Here is a 24135-nt window from a genome sequence, read left to right as displayed (position 1 = left end):
ACATGGGGCATTTCATATGGAAATTCAGACTTCTAGCTGGTCGTACATAGCCTGAGTCTACTAGGGTGGTGGTAAATATTAGTGCAGGGTGGTCAGAACATAAGAGAGAATTTTACACCACAGATTTAAAAATAAATTTTTTTTTGCCATTTTTATTTAATTTTGAGAGACAGAGAACAATGGAGAATGAGCAGGGGAGGAGCAGAGGGAGAGAGAGACACAGAATCCGAAGCAGGCTCCAGGCCCCTAGCTGTTAGCACAGAGCCTGACTCGGGGCCCGAACCCATGAACTGTGAGATCATGACCTCACAGTCAGATCACCAACCCACAGAGCCACCCAGGTGCCTCTACACCAAGGATTTACATCGAGCATTTGGAGTCTTGAGTTAGGAGAACTAGGTTTGTTCTGGTTTGCACAGTGCAACTAGCTGAAGCTGAGAGGGCAAATGACAGTTAACACAACAGCAGCAACGCTAATCACAGCCCATGCCGCTAGTGTGTTTTCCATACGGCAGCCACTGTTCAGAGCACTTCAAGTGCATGAGCTCACATAGGGCACCTGGGTGGCTCAGTCGGTTGAGCATCTGACTCACTTTGGTGAGTTTGAGCCCTGAATCAGGCTTACTGCTGTCAGCACAAAGACCACTTCCCATCCTCTGACCCTTCTTTTTCTGCCCCTCCCCTGCTCGCTCACTCGCTCTCAAAAATCAGCAACAACAACCAAAAAACAGTGCATGAGCTCACAGAAGCCATACGAGGTAGAACTATTCTCATTGCCATACACTACGAGGCACAAACTAGGCAATTGCTCGATTAAGGGGTGGAGACAGAGTTTGGACCCAGTCTCTACCACATATTATAGATTAGTCCCTTTCATTCTCACAGTTATGGGACAGGAGCCCTGGTCACGGTCCTCATTTCTGGAGGCTCTAACTGCACCCCCGTCCACCCAGATCATCACAGAGCTGGCATTCGGTCCTTGTGGGCCTGAGCGGGGGTGGGTTCTGCTGAGCACCATGAAATCCACAAGTTCTGGTCTTTGGTTCCTTAGTGTGGTGCCGACTGTGTCACTTTCTTCTCCTGATGTCTCCCTGGAAGAGGTGTCTGGCATTCAGCACCCTGAGGGAGGAACCACCCACCATGAAGAGTGACCCCGTGTGGAGCAGTGGGCCAGGCTGCAGTGGCCCCTGCGGCACTGACCAGAGCACATTGTCGCTCACTCTTGTTTGCTGTGTTCACAGGAAGGTGCATTTGCGTTGGTTTTCAAGAGCATCCACTACCCGGGAGAGGCCGTTGCCACCAGGTGAGGCGAAACATGTTGACATTTCAAGAACAAATAAATCAAATAAGATCCCTTTAGCTTGAGGCGCAGAGGAGAAGTGAGACCGTGGCCTATGCATCCCGCAATCTCTGTGGCCAGAGCTTCTGATTTTTAAAAGAGAAAGCAGAAAGTTGGTTTTGTTTTGTTTTTAATTTCCAGATTTCCAAAAGATGACAACAAATTCAAAATAAAAACAACTGTATAGTGAGGGGCAGTTTTGGAGATGTCTTCTAGAAAAAGCATGCAAAATTATAAATGTGAAACTAGGAATAAATGAACATTAATTTAGATCCAGTAAAGAAGAGGCCTTGAAGGCCCTGAGCTCAAGCTTCATCGCCTGCACACTGGGGTGTTCTAGGAATCAGTCCCGAGGGCCTGGGTCAGCTCGAATGTCCCCCTCATAGATGGAGCCCCAAGGCCCCCAGTGATGTGTGGGTTCACACAAGTAGGGATGTGAGTGCCATCCTGTTATTTTTTATTCAGGTGAGCTGATTATCCATCTGTTCCTCCGCCAGCAGTCTGACCATCCATCCACACATCTGCCTGTCCATCTGTCCTTCCCTCCCTCCATCCATCCAACTGGTATCTCTTGAGCACTTAGTCTGTACTGGGTCCTAGGGATCTAGTAACACCTGACCTGGTCCTGCCTTTAAGGACCGGACATGAGTGCAGGAGGACAGAGCGAGGCAGAGGGTGCTGATGCTCCATGTTGGGGACTAGGAGGCAATGCACTGGGGTTGGGGAGGGTTGGGAGGCACAGGTGTCAGCCTAGGAGAGGTAGGCAAAAGGCCAGTGTGAGCCAAAGGAAGGGGCCTGGAGTGAGCTCAGCACTTCGAGAATCTGACCCTGAGCAGCCTGAGTCCCCTTCAGAAAAAAAAAAATAGAAAAGACCCTGGTTGAGGGCGCCAATGGGGTCAGCAGAGACATGCCATCCCTTGTTCTTCAAAGGGGCCCCTGGAATGTGGCACAGAATCTATAATGAAAGCAACGGCCATTTCCCAGACATTTCATAAGCTTATTCCCCGCAGTAGCAGTCATGGGGGTTTCTATTCTTCCAGAAAGACTGACGGACACCTGCTGTGTACCAGGCATGGGAGACAGCAGTGAGCAAGGTCATGAACACTCTGGCCCTCGAACTTCAAGGGCTGGTGGGGAGTGAGGATGTGGGCAGAGGCCCTGCTCTGCAGGGTCTCAGATGCACTGTGGGCTGAAGGTTTCGTTCTCAAACCTTTGAGGAACCATGAAGAGTGCACCTGTGGCCTGGGAGACGCCGAGAAAGCCAGGCAGCCCCTCACAGACGGTCATATTCGCTAGGCAGGAAATGATGGGAGTGTATCATGATTTAATTTTTTTCCAGGATAGGAAGGAATTTACCACTTGGCATTTAATTCCTTCAATCATAGAATTATAAAAGACTACTTGGTCTCTATTAAACTTAGAAACCCTGGGGTACCTGGGTGACTCAGTCAGTTAAGCATTCAATTTTGGCTCAGTTCATGATCTCATGGTTCATGAGTTCCAGCCCTGTGTCAGGCTCTGTGCTGACAGCTTAGAGCCTGGAGCCTGTTTCAGATTCTGTGTGTCCTCTCTCTCTGCCCTTGCCCCACTCATTCTCATCCTTTCTCTCTCTCTCTCTCTCTCTTACTCTCCATACTTTCACTCTCTCCTCTCCCCTCTCCCTCTCCCTATCTCTCTAAAAAATAAATAAACATTAAAAAATAGAAACTCCTTTTAAAATTTGATATTATCCTGGTATTACTATTTTAAATGGATCCAGAAGAAGGCAGTGTGAAGAAGCAACAAAGCTTTACATTTCTAAATTGTCTGTAACTGCTGGCTCTGGAACATGGGCAATCTTTGGAATGCCTCAGGAGCATTATCTGAGGCGAAGTTTAGAGAAACCATAGAGCTCAATCTACAACAATAAAATCTGGAGGAGACGTTTGCCGAGAGAATTAGATAAGCACTATATTTTCTCATTGTCAATGTTATGAAGAAAGACTATTTGAGCTGGCCCTCCATTGGATCCAGGGCCATGCCTCGTCTTTGCTTCAGATATGATAAAAGATGGTCCAAAATATTCAAGGTGCTCACAGCACCTTCTTCAAAACCACAGACTTTGTCCCCCCTCTTGGGGAAGTCAGATGCAAAGTTGGGAGAAGAAATGCGAGTTCAAGGCTGCAGGAATTCCCGCAGGGGGACAGTCACTGTCCCCTCTGTGATGGAGTCCAGCTCATGTGGGTCGAGGATTTGAAAGTTCACACATGACACTCGGGTAGAGAGGCAAAACCACCCTTGAAAGCATGTTAAGTGGCCCACAAAGTTGAGCAGATCCAAATCCAGTCATCGGAATGCCCCCCAAGGCTGGAGAACAGCCGAGCTAGGCAAAGGGGGGACGGAAGAGGGAAGAGAATCTTTGGGCAGGTCCTGGGCATTGAGGGCTGCCACTTCAGAGACGGCAGAAGTGGAAGCCAGCTGCAGATGCGGAGTGTTCCTGCACGCTGATGGCCTCCTGATGCCTCTGCCTCAGTGGTCTAACCATGTGGGGAGGTGGGTGGCCCCAGGAGAGTGAACCGGAACTCTGCTGGTCAGTTGGTCCCTGCTCCGAGCCCTAGGAGCATCTTCCTGTGGCTCAGGAATCTGTCCTGGGGAATCTCAACAGGACGCTTTCCCCTGACGGAAGGGGTAGATGCAGGGACCACCCCCTCAGTGCTCAGAGGCCGTCCAGCCCGGCCCGGGTGTTGAGACAATGGGTAACTGAACTCCCTCTTGTCTCAACAGGAGGGGCAGCCCCCTGCTCATCGGAGTGCGGAGCAAGTACAAGCTCTCCACCGAGCAGATCCCCGTCTTGTACAGGACACGTAAGTGTTTTGAGGAGGATTGAACAGGGCCGGGGCTCGGGGGCAGGCAGGAGGACCTCTCTCTGCCAGGCCTGGTCCAGGCTCCAGGTCAAAAAGGCTTTCATGTAGCTGACACTAGGCTCCGTCTTTGCCGAAGCTTTTTATCATGGATATTTTCAAACGCGCGTAAACAAGTCCAGGGGATGGCATGCAGCTCCATTACATAAAGGCATCCACGCTCTGGTTCCGAGTGTTGCTTTGCTTTGTTTTGTTTGCAGCCATTCAAAAAGCTCTTGCGGCAGCCCCGTGCTATTTGGGGATCATTTGCACCATTTGGCTGACGCAGCCAAAGCTAAAAATTGCAGATTTCTCCCACACATATTCACAGGGGAAGCTGGCGCCTTTCTTCATGTTATTCAAACAAAAGAGTTTCATGTCACTCACGCTCCTTCCCTTCCTTCGCCAGGCAATTTCGAGAATGTGAAGAATATCTGCAAAACGAGAATGAAGAGGCTGGACAGCTCGACCTGCCTTCACGCCGTGGGCGATAAAGCTGTGGAATTCTTCTTTGCTTCTGATGCAAGGTAGCCAGACCTCGGTTCCTTTCTTTGCTGGGATTATGCAATCAAAAATGACTGGCCAAACACCACCATTTTTTATTTATCCCGCTTTTCAGCTGTGTTTTGACAGCAAGAGGCAGGTTTCAGTTCTCTGTGACCCTTCTCTGAGAACCTCAGCGAACCCTGAGAGCACCCCTTGACCAAAGGCGGGGTCCACTGACCTCCACAATGTTTTGGGATCTACACAGAATAATTGAATTTTTGCCAACATTTTAAAAGGGGGAGATTTCACATAAAAATCTGGATTTCTAGCTTCTCTGAAAAATCAGCAGATCTGAGCACACCGGGCTGTGCTCCCTCTGGCCAGGCTGTGCTCCCTTTAGCTAGTGGGGGCGGGTGTCTTCAGGCCCAGCCGCCTCTGCCTGAGTCTGCACACTCGTGATGGGGGAGCCAAGACTTAGGAGTGTGACCCAGTTCATTTCAAAATCCATGTTCTCATTAACAGACGAAATAATACTTCCGAAATTTGAGAAAGTCTGCTTCTTATCCATTTTAGTACAAAAAAATTACACACAGCTATATATATATATATATATATATATATATATATATATATATATACTCAAAAAAGACCAAAACACCTTCCTGGTAATTGAAATAGAAAAAACTATCAGAGGGGTGCCCGGGTGGCTCAGTCAGTTAAGTGTCCGACTCTTGATTTTGGCTCAGGTCACAATCTCATGGTTTGTGAGTTCAAGCCCTGCATCAGGCTACTCAGAGCCTACTTGGAATTCTCTCTCTCTCCCTCTCTCGCTCTGCTATTCCCCCACTTGTTCTTGATCTCTCTCAAAAATAAATAAAAATTTAAAAAAAAATTACCATAAACACCACCACTACCTCCTCCATCTGAACTCATTTCGTGCCTCCTTCCCACCAGCTTCTGGTAGGATCTTGCCACACCAGGGAGGAAGTGTGGAGGACACGAGATGAAATGTCCCGGAACACATGGAGTGATAGGAACTTAGAGCCCTGGGTGCAAAGTCTGCTCAGCCAGCAACCTCCCTGATGCTGATGGGAAAGGGCAGCATTCCCCAAACTGTATTCCTTAGAGTACCATTTCAATGACAAGCTGATACGTTTTGGGGGATTCTAAGGCACACCATTAATTTATAGACTGTAGCATCTGTCAGTGGCATCTTGCAGTTATGATTTGCTACAGTTTTTATTTCTTAGAAGCACATAAAATAATTGCGATGCTTTAAGATCAGCATTACCTTACATTCAATGAAATCTGCTAAATGTTTCTTTAAAAAAAAAGAAAAAAGGCATGAATGCCTGTGGGGAGATGAACTAATTACATATAGGCAAGAGGATCATATGCTTTAAAATCCAGGTGAGGGGGCACCTGGGTGGCTCAGTCGGTTAGGCGTCCGACTTCGGCTCAAGTCATGATTTCACAGTTCATAAGTTCAAACCTCATGTCGGGCTCTGTGCTGACAGCTCGGAGCCAGGAACCTGCTTCAAATTCTGTGTCTTCCTCTATGTCTCAGCCCCCCCTTCACTCATCTCTGTCTCTCTCTCAAAAATAAATCAAACATTAACAAAATTTAAAAAATAAATTAATATGGAGATGCACATGCACACGTAAATGCAAACACGCATGTATTTAGCACTGCCTGGTGGGCAATGTGATATAAGTGGTGTTTCTCTCTTAGAGAGATTTTATCTTTCTTCCTCTTATTCTGTGCTTTCTACCATTTAAACAATTCAAGAATATTGTTCAAAGTAGTTTTTCCCAATGCAGTGGCTTCCCATCCTACTTTGTCTGTCTTCCCAAGCATCAGTCTGGCGACACCTCTCTTAGGGACATGAAATGTGACCACTTCTTTCTTTCACTTTGCATCAGGAATCATAAATGTTCATTTTTGGCACAGGGCAGGTGTGGGTGTGGCACTTGCTGGAATGAGAGTTTTTTCTCCTCTGGTCTTATAAGTGCCACCTTCATGGGTTATTTATTTTTTTGACTGTATCCATGTACCACTTGTGCTGTTGATTAGTTTGCTCTTTCACTTACCAACTTTCCTAACTCCATTTATTTTTAAAAGAAACTTTGTATTGCCATTTTGCAAGACAAAAGTCATCATTACTTTCCACGCAGAGAAAGTTAAGCATAGGGGGCACCTGGGTGGCTCAGTGGGTTAAGCATCCAACTCTTTTATTTCAGCTCAGGTCATGATCTCATGGTTCGTGAGTTCCAGCCCTGCCTTGGGCTCTACACTGACACACAGAGCCCACTTGGGATTCTCTCTCCCTCTCTGTCTTTGCCCCTGCTCTGCTCCTGGGCTTGCTCGCTCTCAAAAAAAAAAATAAATAAATAAGCATAATGACCCACATGTCATTGGTGGACATATTTGGTACTATAATTTTAAACTACCCCTTTTCCCTTGCAAGATGTGTGTGTGTGCACGTGTGTGTATGTGTCTGTGTGTTATGAAACAGTCATTTGTCCTGATGACTTTCCCACTGCCTGGATTTTGCTGAGAGACTCTTCCATGGTGTCATTTAACATGTTCCTCTGCCCACTGCATTTCCTGTGCACTGGTGTTCATAGGTATCTAGAAACTTGGTCTCTTTCTGGTTTGATTTTTTGTCGAGACAGTTCCGTAGGTGGTGGTGTGCCCTTCCGTCATAAGTCTCATCATCTGTCTTTTTCTGCTGTTAAGATTGTTTGGGGGGTTCGTGCATCAGACGGCTTCACCTCTTGGTTTCAGCAGAGCACTTGATGGTTGTTGCTTAGAACTATTAATAATTAGGAGTTCATAAATGGACTATTCTGATGCTGTCATTCTTTCTTTATTAGCTCTCGTCCCTCCATAAAGAGAAATTTGCCTTTATGAATGATGTGGTTATTCTGAAAGACAGATCAGATCAGTTTAAAAAGCAAGATGAATGTTTCAGCCTTTCCTGTTTCGATTTAGAGTAATGTGTCGGTTCCTGGGCATTCTCCACAGGTGACACTGTCTGGATTATGATTTGAAGAAAGCATTCATAAAAGGCCATCTGTGAAATTGCTGGGGAAATCTGAACATCCTAGATATTTGATGATATGCAGGAATAACTTAATTTTAGATGTGATAATGGTATTGGTAGGTTTTTAGAGTTAGAAGCTAAAATGCTTACAGATGAAAGGATACATATGATGTCTGGGACTGGCTTCAAAATAATTCTTGGGGGAAGGTGAGAGGTGTGAATTGATGTGTATAGTGTGATGTCCCTGTCCCTTCTAAAATGCCATCTGATGCTACTGATGTGGAGCCACACTGGGGGGCAGTGAGTGACTGCCTTGTAGCTCTCAAGCAAGCTCAGGCTCCTCCTGTGATGCCCGTCTTTCCCTTGATCCAGCGCTATCATAGAGCACACCAACCGGGTCATCTTCCTCGAGGATGACGACATCGCCGCAGTGGCTGATGGGAAACTCTCCATTCACCGGGTCAAGCGTTCAGCTAGTGATGACCCATCTCGAGCCATCCAGACCTTGCAGATGGAACTGCAGCAAATCATGAAAGGCAGGTGTCCTCTGAGGGTGCATGTGCCTTGGGTGGGGGGCAGGTGCTCGATGAGGGAGATCAGGAGACTCTCCGTCCTACCCTGACTAGGTGTACAGCCCTCGTACCTGCATGGTCATTAGGGCGGGGTTGCAGGTGGTCTGTGGCTTGTGCAGCCCAGGGGAGACGGGGAGCCTGGCCCCACTCCCCCAGTGGGAGCTCCCAACTGTATCCAGGCACCAGCCTCCCTGCTTGATCTGCCAGTCCATCAGCTGCCTCCCTTTACTGACTCTCTGGGACACATTCTATACCCAGACATCATTTTTTTCTCTGGGTCAGAGGCCTGCAATAACAGGGGTCAGTGGACCACTTCCTCCTTTCGAGGAGAGCCTGTCTTCCTACACCCCCTTCTCCATAGGGCAGCCTGGGTAAACGTTTAGGATGTGAATCAGACCCTCTTATCCTGCTGCTTAAAGCCCTCCAATGGCTTCACACTGTTCTTAGAATAAAATCCACACTTCCTGCCACAGCCCACAGTACCCCACGCCCAACCTGGCCCCACCTCACTCTATCCTTTTCCCACTATGCCCTGCCACCCTCTCCAGTCACCTCGCTGTTACTTAGGCAGGTCAAGTGCTCACCTGGGGGGTCATTGCACTTGACCTTTTGACCATTCTACACTGACCATCACCCCCTCAGAAAGCTCTTCCCTGACCCTCCTCACTTGTCTTGTTTGCCTTATGGTGCCCTCTGTGCAAGCCCCCGGCTGAAGGGGGCAGACAGGAAACACTGTAGGGTCTGGAACATTCCCACCCTGTTTGTGGATACTTCCAAAGCTTCAGGCACAACACCTGTCAGGAGCCTCAGCCCTCTGCAGCCAGATCATCCCTTTGACGTCATCCAGTTCCATGCAAGTCAGAGCCCTGGAAATGCATGTGTGGTTGAAACAGCCTTTTTTTTTTTTTTTTTTAAATACAGAAGCTCGGAGAGTATTTGTTGAGAAGAAATTCAGTTGAAATTTGTTGAAAAGAAATTCTAGTTCCATTTAAATCAGAGCCCTGGATTCAAGTCAGATAAAAATTCTGAAAAAGTTTTTCTGTAATACTCAGAGGGTATTCGTTGAAAAGAACATTGCCGGGACACCTGGTGGCTCAGTCGGTTAAGCATCTGACTTCGGCTCAGGTCATGATCTCACGGTTTGTGGGTTCGAGCCCCGCATCAGGCTCTTTGCTGACAGATTGGAGCCTGCAACCTGCTTTGGATTCTGTGTCTCCTCTCTCTGCCCCTTTCCCACTCATACTCTATCTCTCAAAATTAAACATTAAGAAAATTTAAAAAGGAAAGAAGATTGCCTAGTTCTCTGGGCTTACTTTATTTGTATTTCCCTAAGTAGGCTGGTTTTTTAAAGTGAAGCCTTTTCCTTTCCTCGGGCCCTGCTGAGAGGAGCATTGCCCCAGAAAGACCGGCTACGCGCTTTTTGCTTACATCTCTCACTCCGTCGGGCTGCAGGGTCTGATACGTACACCGGAGATAGTAAGCTTATCCCACCTGTTCCCCTCTCACTTGTGATCCTGAGCATCCAGGGGGATGGCCCTGGACGCCCTCGGTAATGTGCAGTGGCCTTCCCCTGTGTCGCTGTCACTAAACTGCATGCCGACTTTCCATCTCAATCGGAAGTTAAACGGTGCTAAGACAACTGAATTAAAGTTGACATGCTTTGTCGATGTGTATTGGACCAGGCAACTTCAGTGCGTTTATGCAGAAGGAGATCTTCGAACAGCCCGAATCAGTTTTCAACACTATGAGAGGACGGGTGAACTTTGAGACCAACACAGGTAATCCCCCGTCCGCGCCCGGGGCCAATGCGCGTCCCTGTGTGGGGTCGGCGCTGAGGCCCGGTGTGTGCCCTGCAGTGCTCCTGGGCGGCTTGAAGGACCACTTGAAGGAGATTCGACGGTGCCGACGGCTCATCGTCATCGGCTGCGGAACCAGCTACCACGCCGCCGTGGCCGTAAGTGCAGTGCGCTGGGCCCCGATAGTGTGGGGAGGTAGCGGTGGCCCAGGGCAAGGTGCATCTTAAATGCTGTCATGTGTTTGACCTCGCAAATTTGGTGCCCGTGAGCCAGCAGGAGAGCCTTTCTCCTGCAGAGTGGCCCGCGTGTCCTTAATTCCCTTTACCTCCAGGACCCGGAGGTGCCACTCTGTAAAACAGTCCCCAGAAGCCCAGCTGCCTGTGTCTCTGTAGTGTCTGTGACTGACTTTGGTCCCCATTCTTGCTGGCTTCAGACACGGCAAGTTTTGGAGGAACTGACAGAGCTCCCTGTGATGGTTGAACTCGCCAGCGACTTTCTGGACAGGAACACGCCTGTGTTCAGGGATGACGTTTGCTTTTTCATAAGCCAGTCGGGTAAGGAATTCAGGTTTGTGTGAGTTCACCTCAGGGCTCTGTCCTCTTGGTAACACAGTATCTCCCTCCCTCCTCCGACCAGTAAAGTTCTCCGCACACTGAGCATGTGCCAAACTATCTTGTCAGTCAACCCCCAGAGCCGTCAGCTACTGTCCCATTTTAGGGGAGGGCCATGCGGCCAGGGCTTCTCCCTCCTCCTGCCATTCCAAGTCTAGGACTTAAGGGACCACTCACCAAAGTGTTTATACATGGGTGCTGGGTTTATTTCAAGAAGAGAAAGTTCTTCAAAATTCTGCAGGTTGAGAGTCACTTCCCGAACTACGTGGATGCTTTGCAGTGCCCCTGCTGCCCAGCAGGAGGATGCATTGAGGGCCAGTGCTCGGGCCGAGGGCCTGGGGCACCCTCAGGAAACCCTGCCTGGGTGCCACCTGAACTCTAAACGTGGGCATTTGCTCCAGTCGGGCTGGGCAGAGTCAGGGAGGTGATTCATGGCCACATGCTTGGACTCTCTATGACCTCCTGAAGGATTTTTAAAGCCTTTTAAGTATGGAAAATTCCAAATCTCTGTCAAAGTAGAGGGATTCACGTAAGGAGCTGCCTGTTCTCAGCAATGATCAGCTGAGCAGAGTTTGTGTCATCCAGATGCACATTAGCCTGTCCCCTCCGCTGGGTTATTTTGAAGTCAATCCCAGACCTCACGTTACTCCATCAGTACTTGAGAATGGATCTCTAAATGGTAAAAGTGAAAAAGAAACATAATCATTATGCCATTATCACAATTAAAGCGTTAATAGCAATGCTTTAATATCCACTGGGCCTGCAAATACTGCTTCCAGTTTGAATTTTGAAGACCATTTCAATGACAAACTAAGAGCAAGAATACAGACACACCGCCTTCTGGCTGACTGCCTGTAGCCCCGTGCTGCTATGTGATTTCATTTTTCTTAAGTTTATTTATTTTGAGAGAGAGAGCCGCGCATGCATGTAAAAGTGAGGGAAGGGTAGAGAGAGAGAGGGAGAGAGAGAGAATCCCAACAGGCGCAGAGCCTGACATGGGACTCGAGCCCACAAACCAATGAGATCATGACTTGAGCTGAAATGAAGAGTCAAATGCTGAACCAGTTGAGTCACCCAGGCGTCCCTAGATGGGTTTAATTTTATGACTGGACTGTATTTAATTTAGTTTGAGGTTCAAGATGTACAAATACAGGGTGCTTGTGCTGGTTTATTCGGGAACCTATTTAAGTAACTTAATTATAAAAATTTGAGTTCACACTGGCAGGCTGCAAGAAGTGTTTTTGTTTTAAAACAATGTTAGATCTTTTGGAGAAATGCCATTTAGTGGCATTCTTGGTGCTTTTTTTTTTTTAGTTTATCTATTTATTTACTTAACCAATCTCTACACCCGGGGTGGGGCTGGAACTCATGACCCCTAGACCAAGAGTTGCATGCTCTTCTGCTGAGCCAGCCAGGTGCCTTGCTCTTGCTTTTTATTTGTGTTTAGTTATTTATTTTAAATGTTTAGACACTTTTGAAGGAGAGAGAGAGTGCGTGCACAAGCATGAGCGGGGGAGGGGCAGAGAGAGAGAGGCAGAGAGTCTGAAATGGACTCTGTGCTGACAGCAGCAAGTCTCGTGCAGGGTTTGAACTCCTGAACTGCAAGATCATGAGCTGTGAGATTATGACCTGAACCAAAGTTGGATGCTCAACCGCTCAAGGGACTCAGCCAAGCAGGCGCCTCGCATTCTTGCTTTTTAAATGTTAAATCACACCACATTCTGAAGAAGGCAGTTTGAAGTCCTAGAAAGGACACTGGGCACCTGGCTCACCTGATTTGGCACCAGTCTGTCTCCCACAGCTGCATGGCACTGAGGTAGCAAGGCTTTGGTTTCCTCAATCTCTGGGGACCTCATTCTCAAGGGGATAATGGGGACAGTGGCCCCCATGGGGTTGCCAGGAGAGTTCCATGAAACAGCAGATGGGAAAGTGCTTCCCACATAAATAGCCAAATCTCCACTTAATCTTAGCCAAAAGGCCAAGAAGCGATTATAAATAGCCAAATCTTGAATCCAAATATCCACCGGAAACATTGTTGAGTGTGCATTTTCCTTTCTGATTCTGAGCCAGCTGCCTGTGGGCCCTGATTTCTGCATAAGAGTGAGTAAATGTGAGCGTTTGGGTGGCTCAGTTGGTTAAGTGACTGACTTCAGTTCAGGCCATGCGTGATCTCATGGTTCATGAGTTTGAATCCTGCGTCAGGCTCTGTCCTGATAACTCAGAGCCTGGAGCCCGCTTTGGAGTCTATGTCTCCCTCTCTCTCTGCCCCTCCCCTGCTCATTCTCTATTTTTTTTTCTCTGCCTCTCAAAAATCAATAAACGTTAAAAAAATAAAAGAGTGAGACTAAATGAGTTGGGGGCTGGGGGTTGGAGCTGGTAGAGCCAGACCCCTGAGAACACGTGGCTGAAAGGTGGGGCCCGTGTGGCAGGTGAGACCGCAGACACCCTCCTGGCATTGCGCTACTGTAAGGACCGTGGAGCCCTGACCGTGGGCGTCACCAACACTGTGGGCAGCTCCATCTCCCGAGAGACCGACTGCGGTGTCCACATCAACGCAGGGCCAGAGATCGGCGTGGCCAGCACCAAGGTAGCCCCCTCCCGCACATGTCCTCGGCCGGATGGGTGGACGGGAGACTGTGGGTGGGGGAGGGGGGCGCCCAACAATCTGTCTCCTCCTGCGTGGTCCACATGCGCACATTCGCCCCAGCTCTGCCAGAGTCACCGTTTTCTCCACAGGCTTATACCAGTCAGTTCATCTCCCTGGTGATGTTTGGTTTGATGATGTCTGAAGATCGCATTTCACTGCAAAACAGAAGGCGAGAGATCATCCATGGTTTACAGTCTTTACCTGGTATGTTTCAGAATGAAACTCTCCTTATTTTGAGATCTAGTAGACTATCCTTAGCTGCTCTCTCTTTTGACTCTCTCCCATAAACAGTGCTGTTAATCACTTCTTCTTCTTCAAAACTTCCTAACTTCCTTCAGCACTAAATGCTTCCCAGAAACTCTTACTGGGCCAAGATTAAAGTCCTCACTTTTCACCAAGTCCTTGTACCCTGCACACTGGATCCCTGCCACCTCTGACCTCATCCCACTCCCTCCCTCCCCTCCCTGGGCTCCTTCACTGACCTTCTGATCCTCAGCAGTGCCAAGGTCTCTACCACAGGACATTTGCACTGGCCCTTTCCACCTCAGAAGCCTTCTTCCTCCAGCTCTCCATACAACTGATGGCTTCTACTCGTTCATGTCTCAGTTCAGATGTCATCTCATAGAACCCTTCCTTGCTTTCCTAACTAACTCCTTGCCCCAGGGATGAAAGTTAGCCCATTTCTTTATAGCATGTGCCATGATGTGAAATTACCTGTCCTCCAGCATGCTGGCTTGTCTCCCAGTGAGTGTGTCAGCTCAGTGAGCTTACAGAACCACTGCTGGCTCTCTGGTGTCCAGTGAGCACAGGCATGGAGTAGGTGCTCAGGAGATCTCTGCGAAGGAGCAGATGGGACTGCTCCCTCAGGCTCACCAAAGTTCCCTCTTTGGCTGGGTCCCTCTGTTGGAGTCGGTGAGATGTAATCAGTGGGATGTAGTCTGTCACACTGAATTATAAGATTTTTGAGGGGACCATGGCTTCCATCATTCGCCCAGGGGTGTGCCCCGCCCCGTATGATATCCTGGGAGGCCCAAGATACGCAACAGCTCGTTTCCTTCAGACGCTTGCTCTGCAGGGAAGGGTTCTCTCTACGCAGCCCTGAGAGTGTGAAATGGAACCGACCTCACCCCTTGGCTGACGTGAAATGCCGGGGGCAGGATGGTCATGAGGCTGTGGGGCAGCCCCTTCCGGAGACGGGGCAGGCGCGGGTCCTCTGGGAGCAAACCGCCAGAAGACATTGAGGGAAAGCCCCCCTCTAATCAAACGAAGCCCAGGGCTCTGAATCCGGCCTACACAACATGCTGAACGTTTATTGACAAAAAACTGGTCTTCACCTTAAACCAGGAACTAACCGTGAGAAAACAGGACTCTATCCCCATGTCTGAGTCAGCCGTTCTCCAGATGTGGTCTGCAGGTCCCATTACTACTGTCACAGTAAACCTGCTCTTTGTAACAAGTAAGATGCGTTTGCCTTTATTGCCGTGCGGACATTTGCCGAGGCAGCGACGGCCCCCTGTCGGGCGGTAGCTTACAGCGCCACGCCCCCTCCACTCAGAGACGGCCTTCACCAGGCAGCAAAATGCGTTAATCTTAGTAAATTGCAACACTCTTCAATATCCTGTTTCCAAGAAAAGCATCCTGGGATTGTTTGAGTAGCAAGCTGACTAGAGTGCTTGCCAGATGTTTTCTCAAAATTGGACAAAATTATCCCAACACTCAAGAAAAACTGACAGTATTTGTTGCCAGTAATAAACTTCAAGTTCTCCAGCGAAATTTAGGTTTTAAGAAAACTTGTAGCTGCCAGCATGAGCTTGAGCACTTCCCACTGCTTAAACACGACTCTGATGAAGCTGTGGTGACTTTAACATATGTGATTTCTAAAAAATTCTTTATGATAAGTGTATCCATTTTGAGAAGATTTGCATAGTTCAGTCAACCCATATTTTCCAAATGGCCAGTGCATGCTGTGACAAAATTATACACATGTAAAACATCCACTGAAATAGATGCAAGATTTGGGCACCTGGGTGGCTCAGTCGGTTAAATGTCCGACTTCTGCTCCGGTCACAATCTAGCGGTTTGTGAGTTCAAGTCCTTCGCCTGGCTCTGTGCTGATGACTCAGAGCCTGGAGCCTGTTTTGGATTCTGTGTCTCCCTCTCTGTCTTTCCCTCCCCAGCTCACTCGCTCACTCGCTCACTCTCTCTCTCTCTCTCAAAAATAAATAAACATTTAAAAAATTATAAATAGATGTAAGATAGGGGTGCCTGGGTGGCTCAGTTGGTTAAGTGTCTGACTCTTGATTTTGGCTCAGGTCATGATCTCACAGCTTGTGAGTTCAAGCCGCATTTCGGGCTCTGCACTGACGGTGTGGAGTCTGCTTAGGATTCTGTCTCACTCTTTCTACCCCTCCCCACTCTCTCTCTCTCTCAAAATAAATAAATAAACTTAAAAAAATAGATGCAAGATAGACTAATAAGTTTTAAAGTAACAAGATAGGAAAAGTTATTGATATGATTTCAGATTCTACTTTTATAGGTACTTTTTTAAGAAATTACTCTTTCTCCAGACTAGCAATCTCAGTCACTAGAGTGTATGATCCTTGATCTTAGGGTCATGTATTTAAGCCCCACGTTGGGTGCAAAGATTACTTAATTAATTTAAAAAAGAGAAATTACTATATCTTGAGTTTCATACCATATCAGAGAAGAACATTCATGATTATTTGAAAAAGTTATTTAAATACTCCTCTCTTCTCCAACTACAAATCTCTGTGAGGCTGGAATTTCTTCCTCTACTTCAACTAAAAAAACATACCATAAGAGTTTGAATGAGGAAACAAATATAAGAATCTAAATGTCTTTCTTAAAAATTCAATTTAAAAAATTACAAAAATGTAAAACAATACTATTCTCACTGAGTTTTAAAAATGTATAATGGGTTTATTGTTAGTTTTAAATGAATGAATAAAAATATCTTTAATTTTCTCTGTTCCTAGTCTGGCAAATATTGAGAGACAGGACCAATAAAAATATAGGCTCTTAAGGGTTCACATTAAGTTTTTTAATGTTTATTTATTTTTGAGAGAGACAGAGTGCAAACAGGGGAGGGACAGAGAGAGAGGGAGATCTAGAATCCAAAGCAGGCTCCGGCCTCTGAGCTGTCAGCACAGAGCCTGACACGGGGCTCAAACCCACGAACCATGAGATCATGACCTGAGCCGAAGTTGGACACCTAACCGACTGAGCCACCCAGGTGCCCCTTCACAATAATTTTTAAGAGTAAACAAGTCTTGAGACCAAAAAGTTTGGGAAGTGCTGGTCCATCTAATGGTATTATTTCCAGGCCTGGATTGGGGGAGGGCACTGATTTGGGGTGTCAGCTCTGTGGCTATCCACCTAGTGATTTAGCCTCTCTGAGCCTTAGTTGCCTTACCTGTAAAACAGAGGTAGAAATAACACTTCACTGCATACCTTACATGCTCAGGAAAGTATGAACATAAATATGAATCACCATCTCAATAAAATCCAGTCTAATCCGACAAGTTACTATCCATAATCTATATTTAACTTTTTAAATGTTTATTTTTGAGAGTGAAAGAGACAGAGTGTAAGTCGGGGAGGTACACAGAGAGAGAGAGAGAAAGAGAGACAGACTGTGAATCAGGCTCTAGGCTCTGGGCTGTCAGTACAGAGCCCGACGTGGGGCTCAAACCCGCAGACTGCGAGATCATGACCTGAGCTGAAGTGAGACGCTCAACCTACTGAGCCACCCAGGCGCTCCTACACTTAAAATCCTTTTAAGCCAAGGCAAGGAAGCCAAGTGTATTGAGTGGTATGAATTCCAAAACTTTGTCTTACACACCACGATTTTTCTTTGTGAATCTTGCTGTATAATCTGTATGACTCAAACCCCTCGCTCTGTCTGCGACTTAGGGCTGATCAAGGAAGTGCTGTCGCTGGACGAGAAGATTCATGACCTGGCCCTGGAGCTCTACACCCAGAGGTCGCTCCTGGTCATGGGACGGGGCTATAACTACGCCACATGCCTGGAAGGGGCCCTGGTGAGCCTCCTTTGCCCAGCCCCCACCTCCCCCAGCCTGTACATGAGGACAGGCACGGGAGACGCCCCAAGAGACCAGCGGGATGGCAGGAAGGGCACTGGGCTAGGGGAGGGGATGGTTTGGGGACTCGCTGCCGCTTGTGTGAGGCTGCATCAAGCACCAGCTCAAGCCCCAGGGGCACTGAGGTGGAGGCTCCCAGTCTCCTGAGAAGAAAGGGACAGGACACCCTGGGGTGATCCCCTGAGGTGTCAACCTGCACGGGCTTCCACCTGGGGTAGTCCGTTCATTCCTCATGAGCGTCTTCTGAGAGCTGGGCAGTTGTTGTCCACGCTTCACCTGGGAGGGAGCTAGACCCCCAAAGGTGCATCTTGCTCAGGAGGGACTGATTGGTCTGAACTCCAGTCTGTGTGGCCTTGGATTATTTCCATGACCACAAGCAGCCTGTGTAGGAGGATTCAGGCTGATGAGCATTGTGGGGCGGGCTCTCTGCAGATTGTCCCTGTTATCAGACTCGCAAGGGGATTCGGAGATCTGAAGGAATGAGCTCTGAAGGCCCTGCTTTTGTCAAACTGTTAAATGGCTCTTTTGTCCCCCTACAGCAATACAGAGCCAAACCTGAGTAGGAAAGCTGAGTCAGGGACAGGTGCCAGGACCCCGGGGCCACGGAGAGGGTGGGACGGTGCTGACCAGGGGGCTGAGCCTAGCGCTAGCCCTCCACTCACTGTCTGCTTGCTGCTTATGGATGGGAATGCCCAGCCAAAGAAAACAGGAGACAGGGTCCCAGGTGAGGCAGCCCTTGGTACCGGGCAAGGGCATCCTTCCTGGCCCAGCTTGGCTCCCTCCTCTTCGTAGGGAGCAAGCGGCTGCAGGGGGCCGGGTGGAGTACACTTTCAGCTCCCCCCATACCTCTGCCGCCTGGTGCAGGGGGCCAGGGGCTCAGCTGCAATGCCCTGAGCACGATGCTGAAAGATGCATATTCAGCTGCTGCTCCCAGCCAGTCTTGGGGGGAAAGAAAGAAGCTTTGAGGCAACTGCTGGCACACGTCAATGGCCCCTCTGTGGTCTCCTGGGGGCCAGCACTCCAGCTGTCTGCAGCGTCCAGGGCAGAGCCACCCACACTCCTCTGACAGTGTCCATGCCCCGCCCCCCAAATAAGTAGTTCTAGGGGAGCTGAGAAATGGTTCACTTGACACTTACCAGCTCAGTGACATAGGTTTAGTGGGAACTGAATAGAAACAGGTCTCAGTAACAGCCTGATGCATGTGATTTTTGCCTCATAAGTAAGTCGGGGCAACCCTTTGGAAGTTATTAATGGTCTAGAATTGGGGGGATGATCAATCAGATAATTGAAGAAAGGCTTAGCTAGCTAGACTACAGTGCCATCCTTACAAATTATAACTGCAGGGAGGCTACAGGTTCAGCCACACAGTGGAACGGGAGAGCCAGATGGACATTGGTCGATCCGAGGGTGGTGGCTGAGCTGGGGGCTGGTCTGGGGAACACAGGTGCGTGCTGGGCCTCGTGCATGCTTAGGACGGCAGCAGCCCCCTCCCTGGGCCCTGGTCTTGCCAGTGGCTCACAGAGCTGTTGACCACCTCATGCATTCATCCGCCTTACAGCCCTCAGCTCCCTGCCTTCTGGGCTCATCCCTCCCGCAGCTCCCCTTTCCCCCTGCTCTGGCCGATCTGCTCCATCCCCATGTCTGTCCAGTGTCACACTGACCCCGCCTTGTGTTTCCCCAGAAAATTAAAGAGATAACCTACATGCACTCCGAAGGCATCCTGGCGGGGGAGCTGAAGCATGGACCCTTGGCACTGATCGACAAGCAGATGCCCGTCATCATGGTCATCATGAAGGACCCTTGCTTTGCCAAATGCCAGAATGCCCTGCAGCAGGTCACGGCCCGCCAGGTGAGGGCTCTCAGCTGGGCCAGGGTCCCCCTCTCCTGTCCTCTCACACACAAGCCCTCCTCACCCACAGTCAGCCAGCACTGGTTATGAGCGGTCCTGCCACTGAGCAGTTGCAACCACGCACTCTCTCCTCATGAGGGGTACTCACATTCAGAAAAAACTGGCCAGCCCGTGGCCATGTGCATAATGGCTCTTTAGTTAGACCGTGTGACCCAGATTGCCCCAGATCCCAGGTGTGGAGCTGCCCTGAGGTGGGAGCACAAAGCCCCCACAGATCCATTCTGGGAGGGCTCACGAAGTTACAGGGGGGCTGAAGTCCAACAATGCCCTTGAGTCAGTAGCTGCCATCCCTGGCCCAGCACAGTGGCCAGAGAGAAGGTATAAAACACAAATCACTTCACTGCCTTGCTTGAAACCTTCCAGTGGCTTCCTGTAACACCACAGTGACCACAAGCTGGCATTACCTGGCTCCTTCCTTCTGTGCCACAAGCTGAAGGAGCCAAGCTGGTTCTGCCTCTGAGCTTCCGCTCTGGCTGTTCTCTCTGCCCTGAATGTACTTCCCACCATTTTCAGAGAATTGCCCTCTAGTCCAAATATCCCCTTAAAAAGGGCTTCCCAGACCTCCCAGTAAAAAATTACCGTATTTGATTGCCTTTCTGGCACTCCTCTGGAAATCATCATTAGTCATTGGTTGGCTTGTTTACATTTTTATTTTCTCCCACTCAGCTATGAGTCCTCCCAGGGTGAGGAGTGGGTGTGCCCCGCCCTTGGCAAGGCACGCAGAAGCCACTCAACAAATGGGTGCCGCGTGGATGCCACAGGATGGCGATCTTTCTACAGGGAAGGGGAGGGGCTCCCCACACAGCACCCGACACCTTGCCCCTCACACCGGTCGTGCACATCACCCCACCCATAATCCCACGGAAGCAAAAGATGACTGTCCTCCCTGCAGTAAGACTGGCCGCAGAAGCTCTGCTGGCACGTGGGGGGTTGCTGCTCTCGCGACCGTCTGCATGTTGTGATCCTGTGTCTCCGCTCTAGGGTCGCCCGATTATACTGTGCTCCAGGGACGACACCGAGAGTTCCAAGTTCGCGTATAAGACGATCGAGCTGCCGCACACGGTGGACTGCCTCCAGGGCATCCTGAGCGTGATCCCGCTGCAGCTCCTGTCCTTCCACCTGGCTGTCCTCCGAGGATACGATGTAGGTCCCCCGGAGAGGAACGTCGTAACCCTGGAGTTTGACTTTGTTCTTTTTTTTTAAGTTTATTTATTTATTTTGAGAGAGAGAGACACATACACACACATGCACACACGGGGAGAGAGAGAGAGAGAGAGAGCGAACGAGCATCCCAAGCAGGCTGCACACTGACAGCACAAAGCCCGACATGGGACTCGAACTCATGAACCGTGAGATGACCTGAGCCGAAATCAGGAGTCAGTCCTTTCACCAACTGAGCCACCCAGGGACCCCTGATTTAGTTCTTAAATGCTTATTTGGTGTTAATATTCATAGGGAAGGTAATTTCATTTAAAACAATTCTCTTTTTAAGGTAACTTCTACCCCTTGAAAACAATTTGGGACTGCAAGATTATGAAGACCGTATTATTAAACTGATCACCCAGAGAGGCAGTGTTAATTAGTGAATTTAATCATTTATGCCAGTCTTTTCCTTGTGCACATGAATTTTTTTTTAACATTTTTGACAGTATATCAAGGATGACATTTTACACCTTCCTTTGGAGTATTTTTACAAGTATTTTCTTACATCTTGAGTTTCCTGTAAGCAACATATAATCATTGCACAGTATCCCAACACAGTCTTAGAACCTGGTTTGTAACAACGACTTAGCCAGTCTTCTGTTATTTAAACTGTTGCTAATTTGGGGGAATATCTACATAAATCACAACTGCAGTGAACATCTTTGCATCTTCCTCCCACATTTAAATTTGTCCTCATTCTAGCAAATGAGCCAACATTTTGAGACTCCTTTTTTAAAAAATGTTTAATGTTTATTTTTGAAAGAGAGAAAGAGAGTTAGAGCTCGAGCCAGGTAGGGACAGAGAGAGAAAGGGAGACACAGACTCCAAAGCGGGCTCCAGGGTTTAAGCTGTCCGCACAGAGCAGGGCTCAAACTCACAGGCCTTGAGATCATGACCGGAGCCGGTCAGATGCTTAACTCACGGAGCCACCCAGATGCCCTATGAGATTTCTAACATATATCATCAGTTTATGCTCCAGACAGTAACCACAGGCAAGTGTGGAAGAACATGCAATTCACTGGGTAATGAAATACAAGTTTCATTACAATTGTTTTTTGAGAAGCTTTTAAAGATACATAACCAGACGGAAAACAAAATAATAAGTACCGAGTGGTGTACAAATCCAGAACTGCCACTGGCTAACATTTTGTCATATTTGTTTCTCTTTTAAAAACATGACCAAAATAAGGGATACCTGGGTGGGTCAGTTGGTTGAGCGTCTGACTGCGGCTCAGGTTGTGATCTCACAGTTCATGGGTTTGAGCTGCTGACGGCTCAGAGCCTGGAGCCTGCTTCAGATTCTGTGTCTTCCTTTCTCTCTGCCCCTCCCTCACTTGTGTTCTGTCTCTGTCTCTCCCTCAAAACGAAATAGACATTTAAAAAAATAAAAAATTAAAATACATAAGCAACATGAGACACTGCAGATAAAGTTGAAGCCTACCGTATGGACCATCCCCATCACATTTTCCTCCCAACCCACCCTGAACTAACGAGCCTCATGGATGTAGTGTGTCGCCTTCCAAGAAACGTGAATCAGACAAGCTGAGTTTCAATAGCACGAATCACATCCTTTTAATAGGGTTAGCACAGCACAACACCTGTCAGGTGCACAGGGAATGTATAATGAGTGAACTAAACATTCTGTAGTTGAGTGAAGTGTCTGGAGTACAGGTCTCCAGGGGCTCATGGTCAAAGCGACGGGGGACACTTGGCACTTCGTCCTCAAGGACCCTGATAATAGGCTTTATGATACCGCATGCTGCTGGCACCTGTGGGGTCCTGAGCAGCTCCTTTCTATCGTTGCAGGTCGACTTCCCCAGAAATCTGGCCAAGTCTGTAACGGTGGAGTAGAGAACAAGAACAAGAGCCCGAGGGGGCTGCCACCCCCTGCAGCGGGCTCGAGGCCCGTCCCGGTGACGCCAAGGGGGGAGAACGGCAGGCGTGCTGTTGCTCCGAGTAGATCCCAGTAGAACTTGACAAGCTTTCACGTGCCTTGTACCCAAGTGCTTTGCTCACAGCAGATACTGTTTCTGTGTGTCCTGAAGTCGCCAGAGGAGAAGGGAATCATTGTTTACACACGGGGATCAGAGCGGACTTTTCCACTACTGTGCAATAGAGACACAGCTCTCTTCAGAGTAACTGTGAACCTTTTTTTAACCAACACGAGTTAGTTTTGAGAGACAAAATATTTATAATGATGATTGTATAGCTTTTAAGTTATTTTTCTAGTGTGTGGCTTTCTGTAGCCGACGTAATGCCCTGACCATGCACCCCAGCCTCCTGGCAGAGGGCAGTCATCTCAGATTTGAGCACAAGGCATTGCCCCCCTCCCCCGACTCCTCTTTCCTTTCTTGTCCTCTCTTGACTGTCCCTGAATCCTGGTCCCTGATGTCAGGGAAGCCCTCCCACCGTCTTCTGTGCCCCCTGTAAATCCTTTCAAAATGTCAGTGTCCTTCGACAGATTCTTCTCCTGTAAGTCCCTCTGACTCTCCAACTTCTGTTAAATCTGCTTATGGCTCTTCTAAAGCCCAGGCAGCATTTTTGGTCCCTGCTCCATAGTAAAACAGCTTGAGATACCCCGTGTAAGAGAGTAGTTTTCAAGTGGGCTATCTTGCCCTCTGTTTAAAAGCGTGCACAATCAAAATACTATGCAATTTTAAGACAATAAAGAGAGTACAATTCTTTTTTTGGCTTGTGCATTTGGGTTTTTGTTACTCTCATTCTTTTCGTGTATTTGGATTGTGTGAGGGCTCCGCAAAACAGGAACTCAGCAGGGTCTGGTGGGAGTGGGCCCTGTTTCCTTCCTTCCTTCCTTCCTTCCTTCCTTCCTTCCTTCCTCTTTTTCTTTCTTTCTTTTCTTTCTTTCTTTCTTTTCTTTCTTCCTTCCTTCCTTCCTTCCTTCCTTCCTTCCTTCCTTTCTTTCTTTCTCTTGAAGTTTATCTATTTTGAGAGAAAGAGAAGGTACTAATGGGGGAGGAACAGAGAGAGAATCTCAAGCAGGCTCCTCACTGTCAGTGCAGAACCCAGTTTGGGACTCGAACCCATAAACCATGAGACCACAGCCTGAGCCGGTCAGATGCTTAAACAACTGAGCCATCCAGGCGCCCCAAAGCCCTGTTTCTTGGTGGCCAGTGCCACTGTGCCCACCCCTGTGGCCTGCATGCTTCTAGCATGAAAATGAGGACTGTTTATTTTACATGATGGAACAAAACGCTGGATATTTGGGACTCTATATTGAGTCTACTGTAAGAGCCGTTGAAGGGGGCCGGACCATGTGATGCTGTTTCAGATGGCTGCCCGGAGCCTGAAGGCAGCATGCAGGCGTGTGCAACCCTCCAATGTAAACTTTTTATTTCCATGAGTCTGTCCCAACCACTGATTTTATTGATACCGTCAGGCAGGGAGATTAGAAGCCAGAGACCGTGTTCTGAAGGCTTATGGGTCGGACTTTAGGCTCCCAATGGAAGTGGCTCTCCCAGACAGCTTGAACCATGTCCTCATGACCACTAGTGGGTGTGAGTAGCT

General features: G+C 48.4%; 1 protein-coding gene across 1 annotated transcript in view; it reads left to right on the top strand.

Moving 5' to 3' along the window:
• The window catches only part of GFPT2 (glutamine-fructose-6-phosphate transaminase 2), a 44683-nt gene extending 21374 nt beyond the window's left edge, over positions 1 to 23309 (top strand). The window contains exons 7-19 of the mRNA XM_029942214.1: positions 1242 to 1303; positions 4103 to 4182; positions 4628 to 4745; positions 8124 to 8287; positions 10006 to 10101; positions 10180 to 10277; positions 10553 to 10673; positions 13160 to 13317; positions 13467 to 13581; positions 17311 to 17438; positions 19180 to 19347; positions 20389 to 20550; positions 22417 to 23309. Of these exons, the coding sequence (XP_029798074.1) occupies positions 1242 to 1303; positions 4103 to 4182; positions 4628 to 4745; positions 8124 to 8287; positions 10006 to 10101; positions 10180 to 10277; positions 10553 to 10673; positions 13160 to 13317; positions 13467 to 13581; positions 17311 to 17438; positions 19180 to 19347; positions 20389 to 20550; positions 22417 to 22461 (1515 nt within the window). The 3' untranslated portion in view covers positions 22462 to 23309. The remainder of the gene's footprint in view (positions 1 to 1241; positions 1304 to 4102; positions 4183 to 4627; positions 4746 to 8123; positions 8288 to 10005; positions 10102 to 10179; positions 10278 to 10552; positions 10674 to 13159; positions 13318 to 13466; positions 13582 to 17310; positions 17439 to 19179; positions 19348 to 20388; positions 20551 to 22416) is intronic.
• The last annotated feature ends 826 nt before the right edge of the window (positions 23310 to 24135 follow it).

Source organism: Suricata suricatta, chromosome 6, assembly GCF_006229205.1.
Source record: "Suricata suricatta isolate VVHF042 chromosome 6, meerkat_22Aug2017_6uvM2_HiC, whole genome shotgun sequence".
Classification (NCBI taxonomy): domain Eukaryota; kingdom Metazoa; phylum Chordata; class Mammalia; order Carnivora; family Herpestidae; genus Suricata; species Suricata suricatta.
The sequence above is the reverse complement of the archived record's forward strand: the minus strand, read 5'-3'. Positions and strand labels throughout refer to the sequence as shown.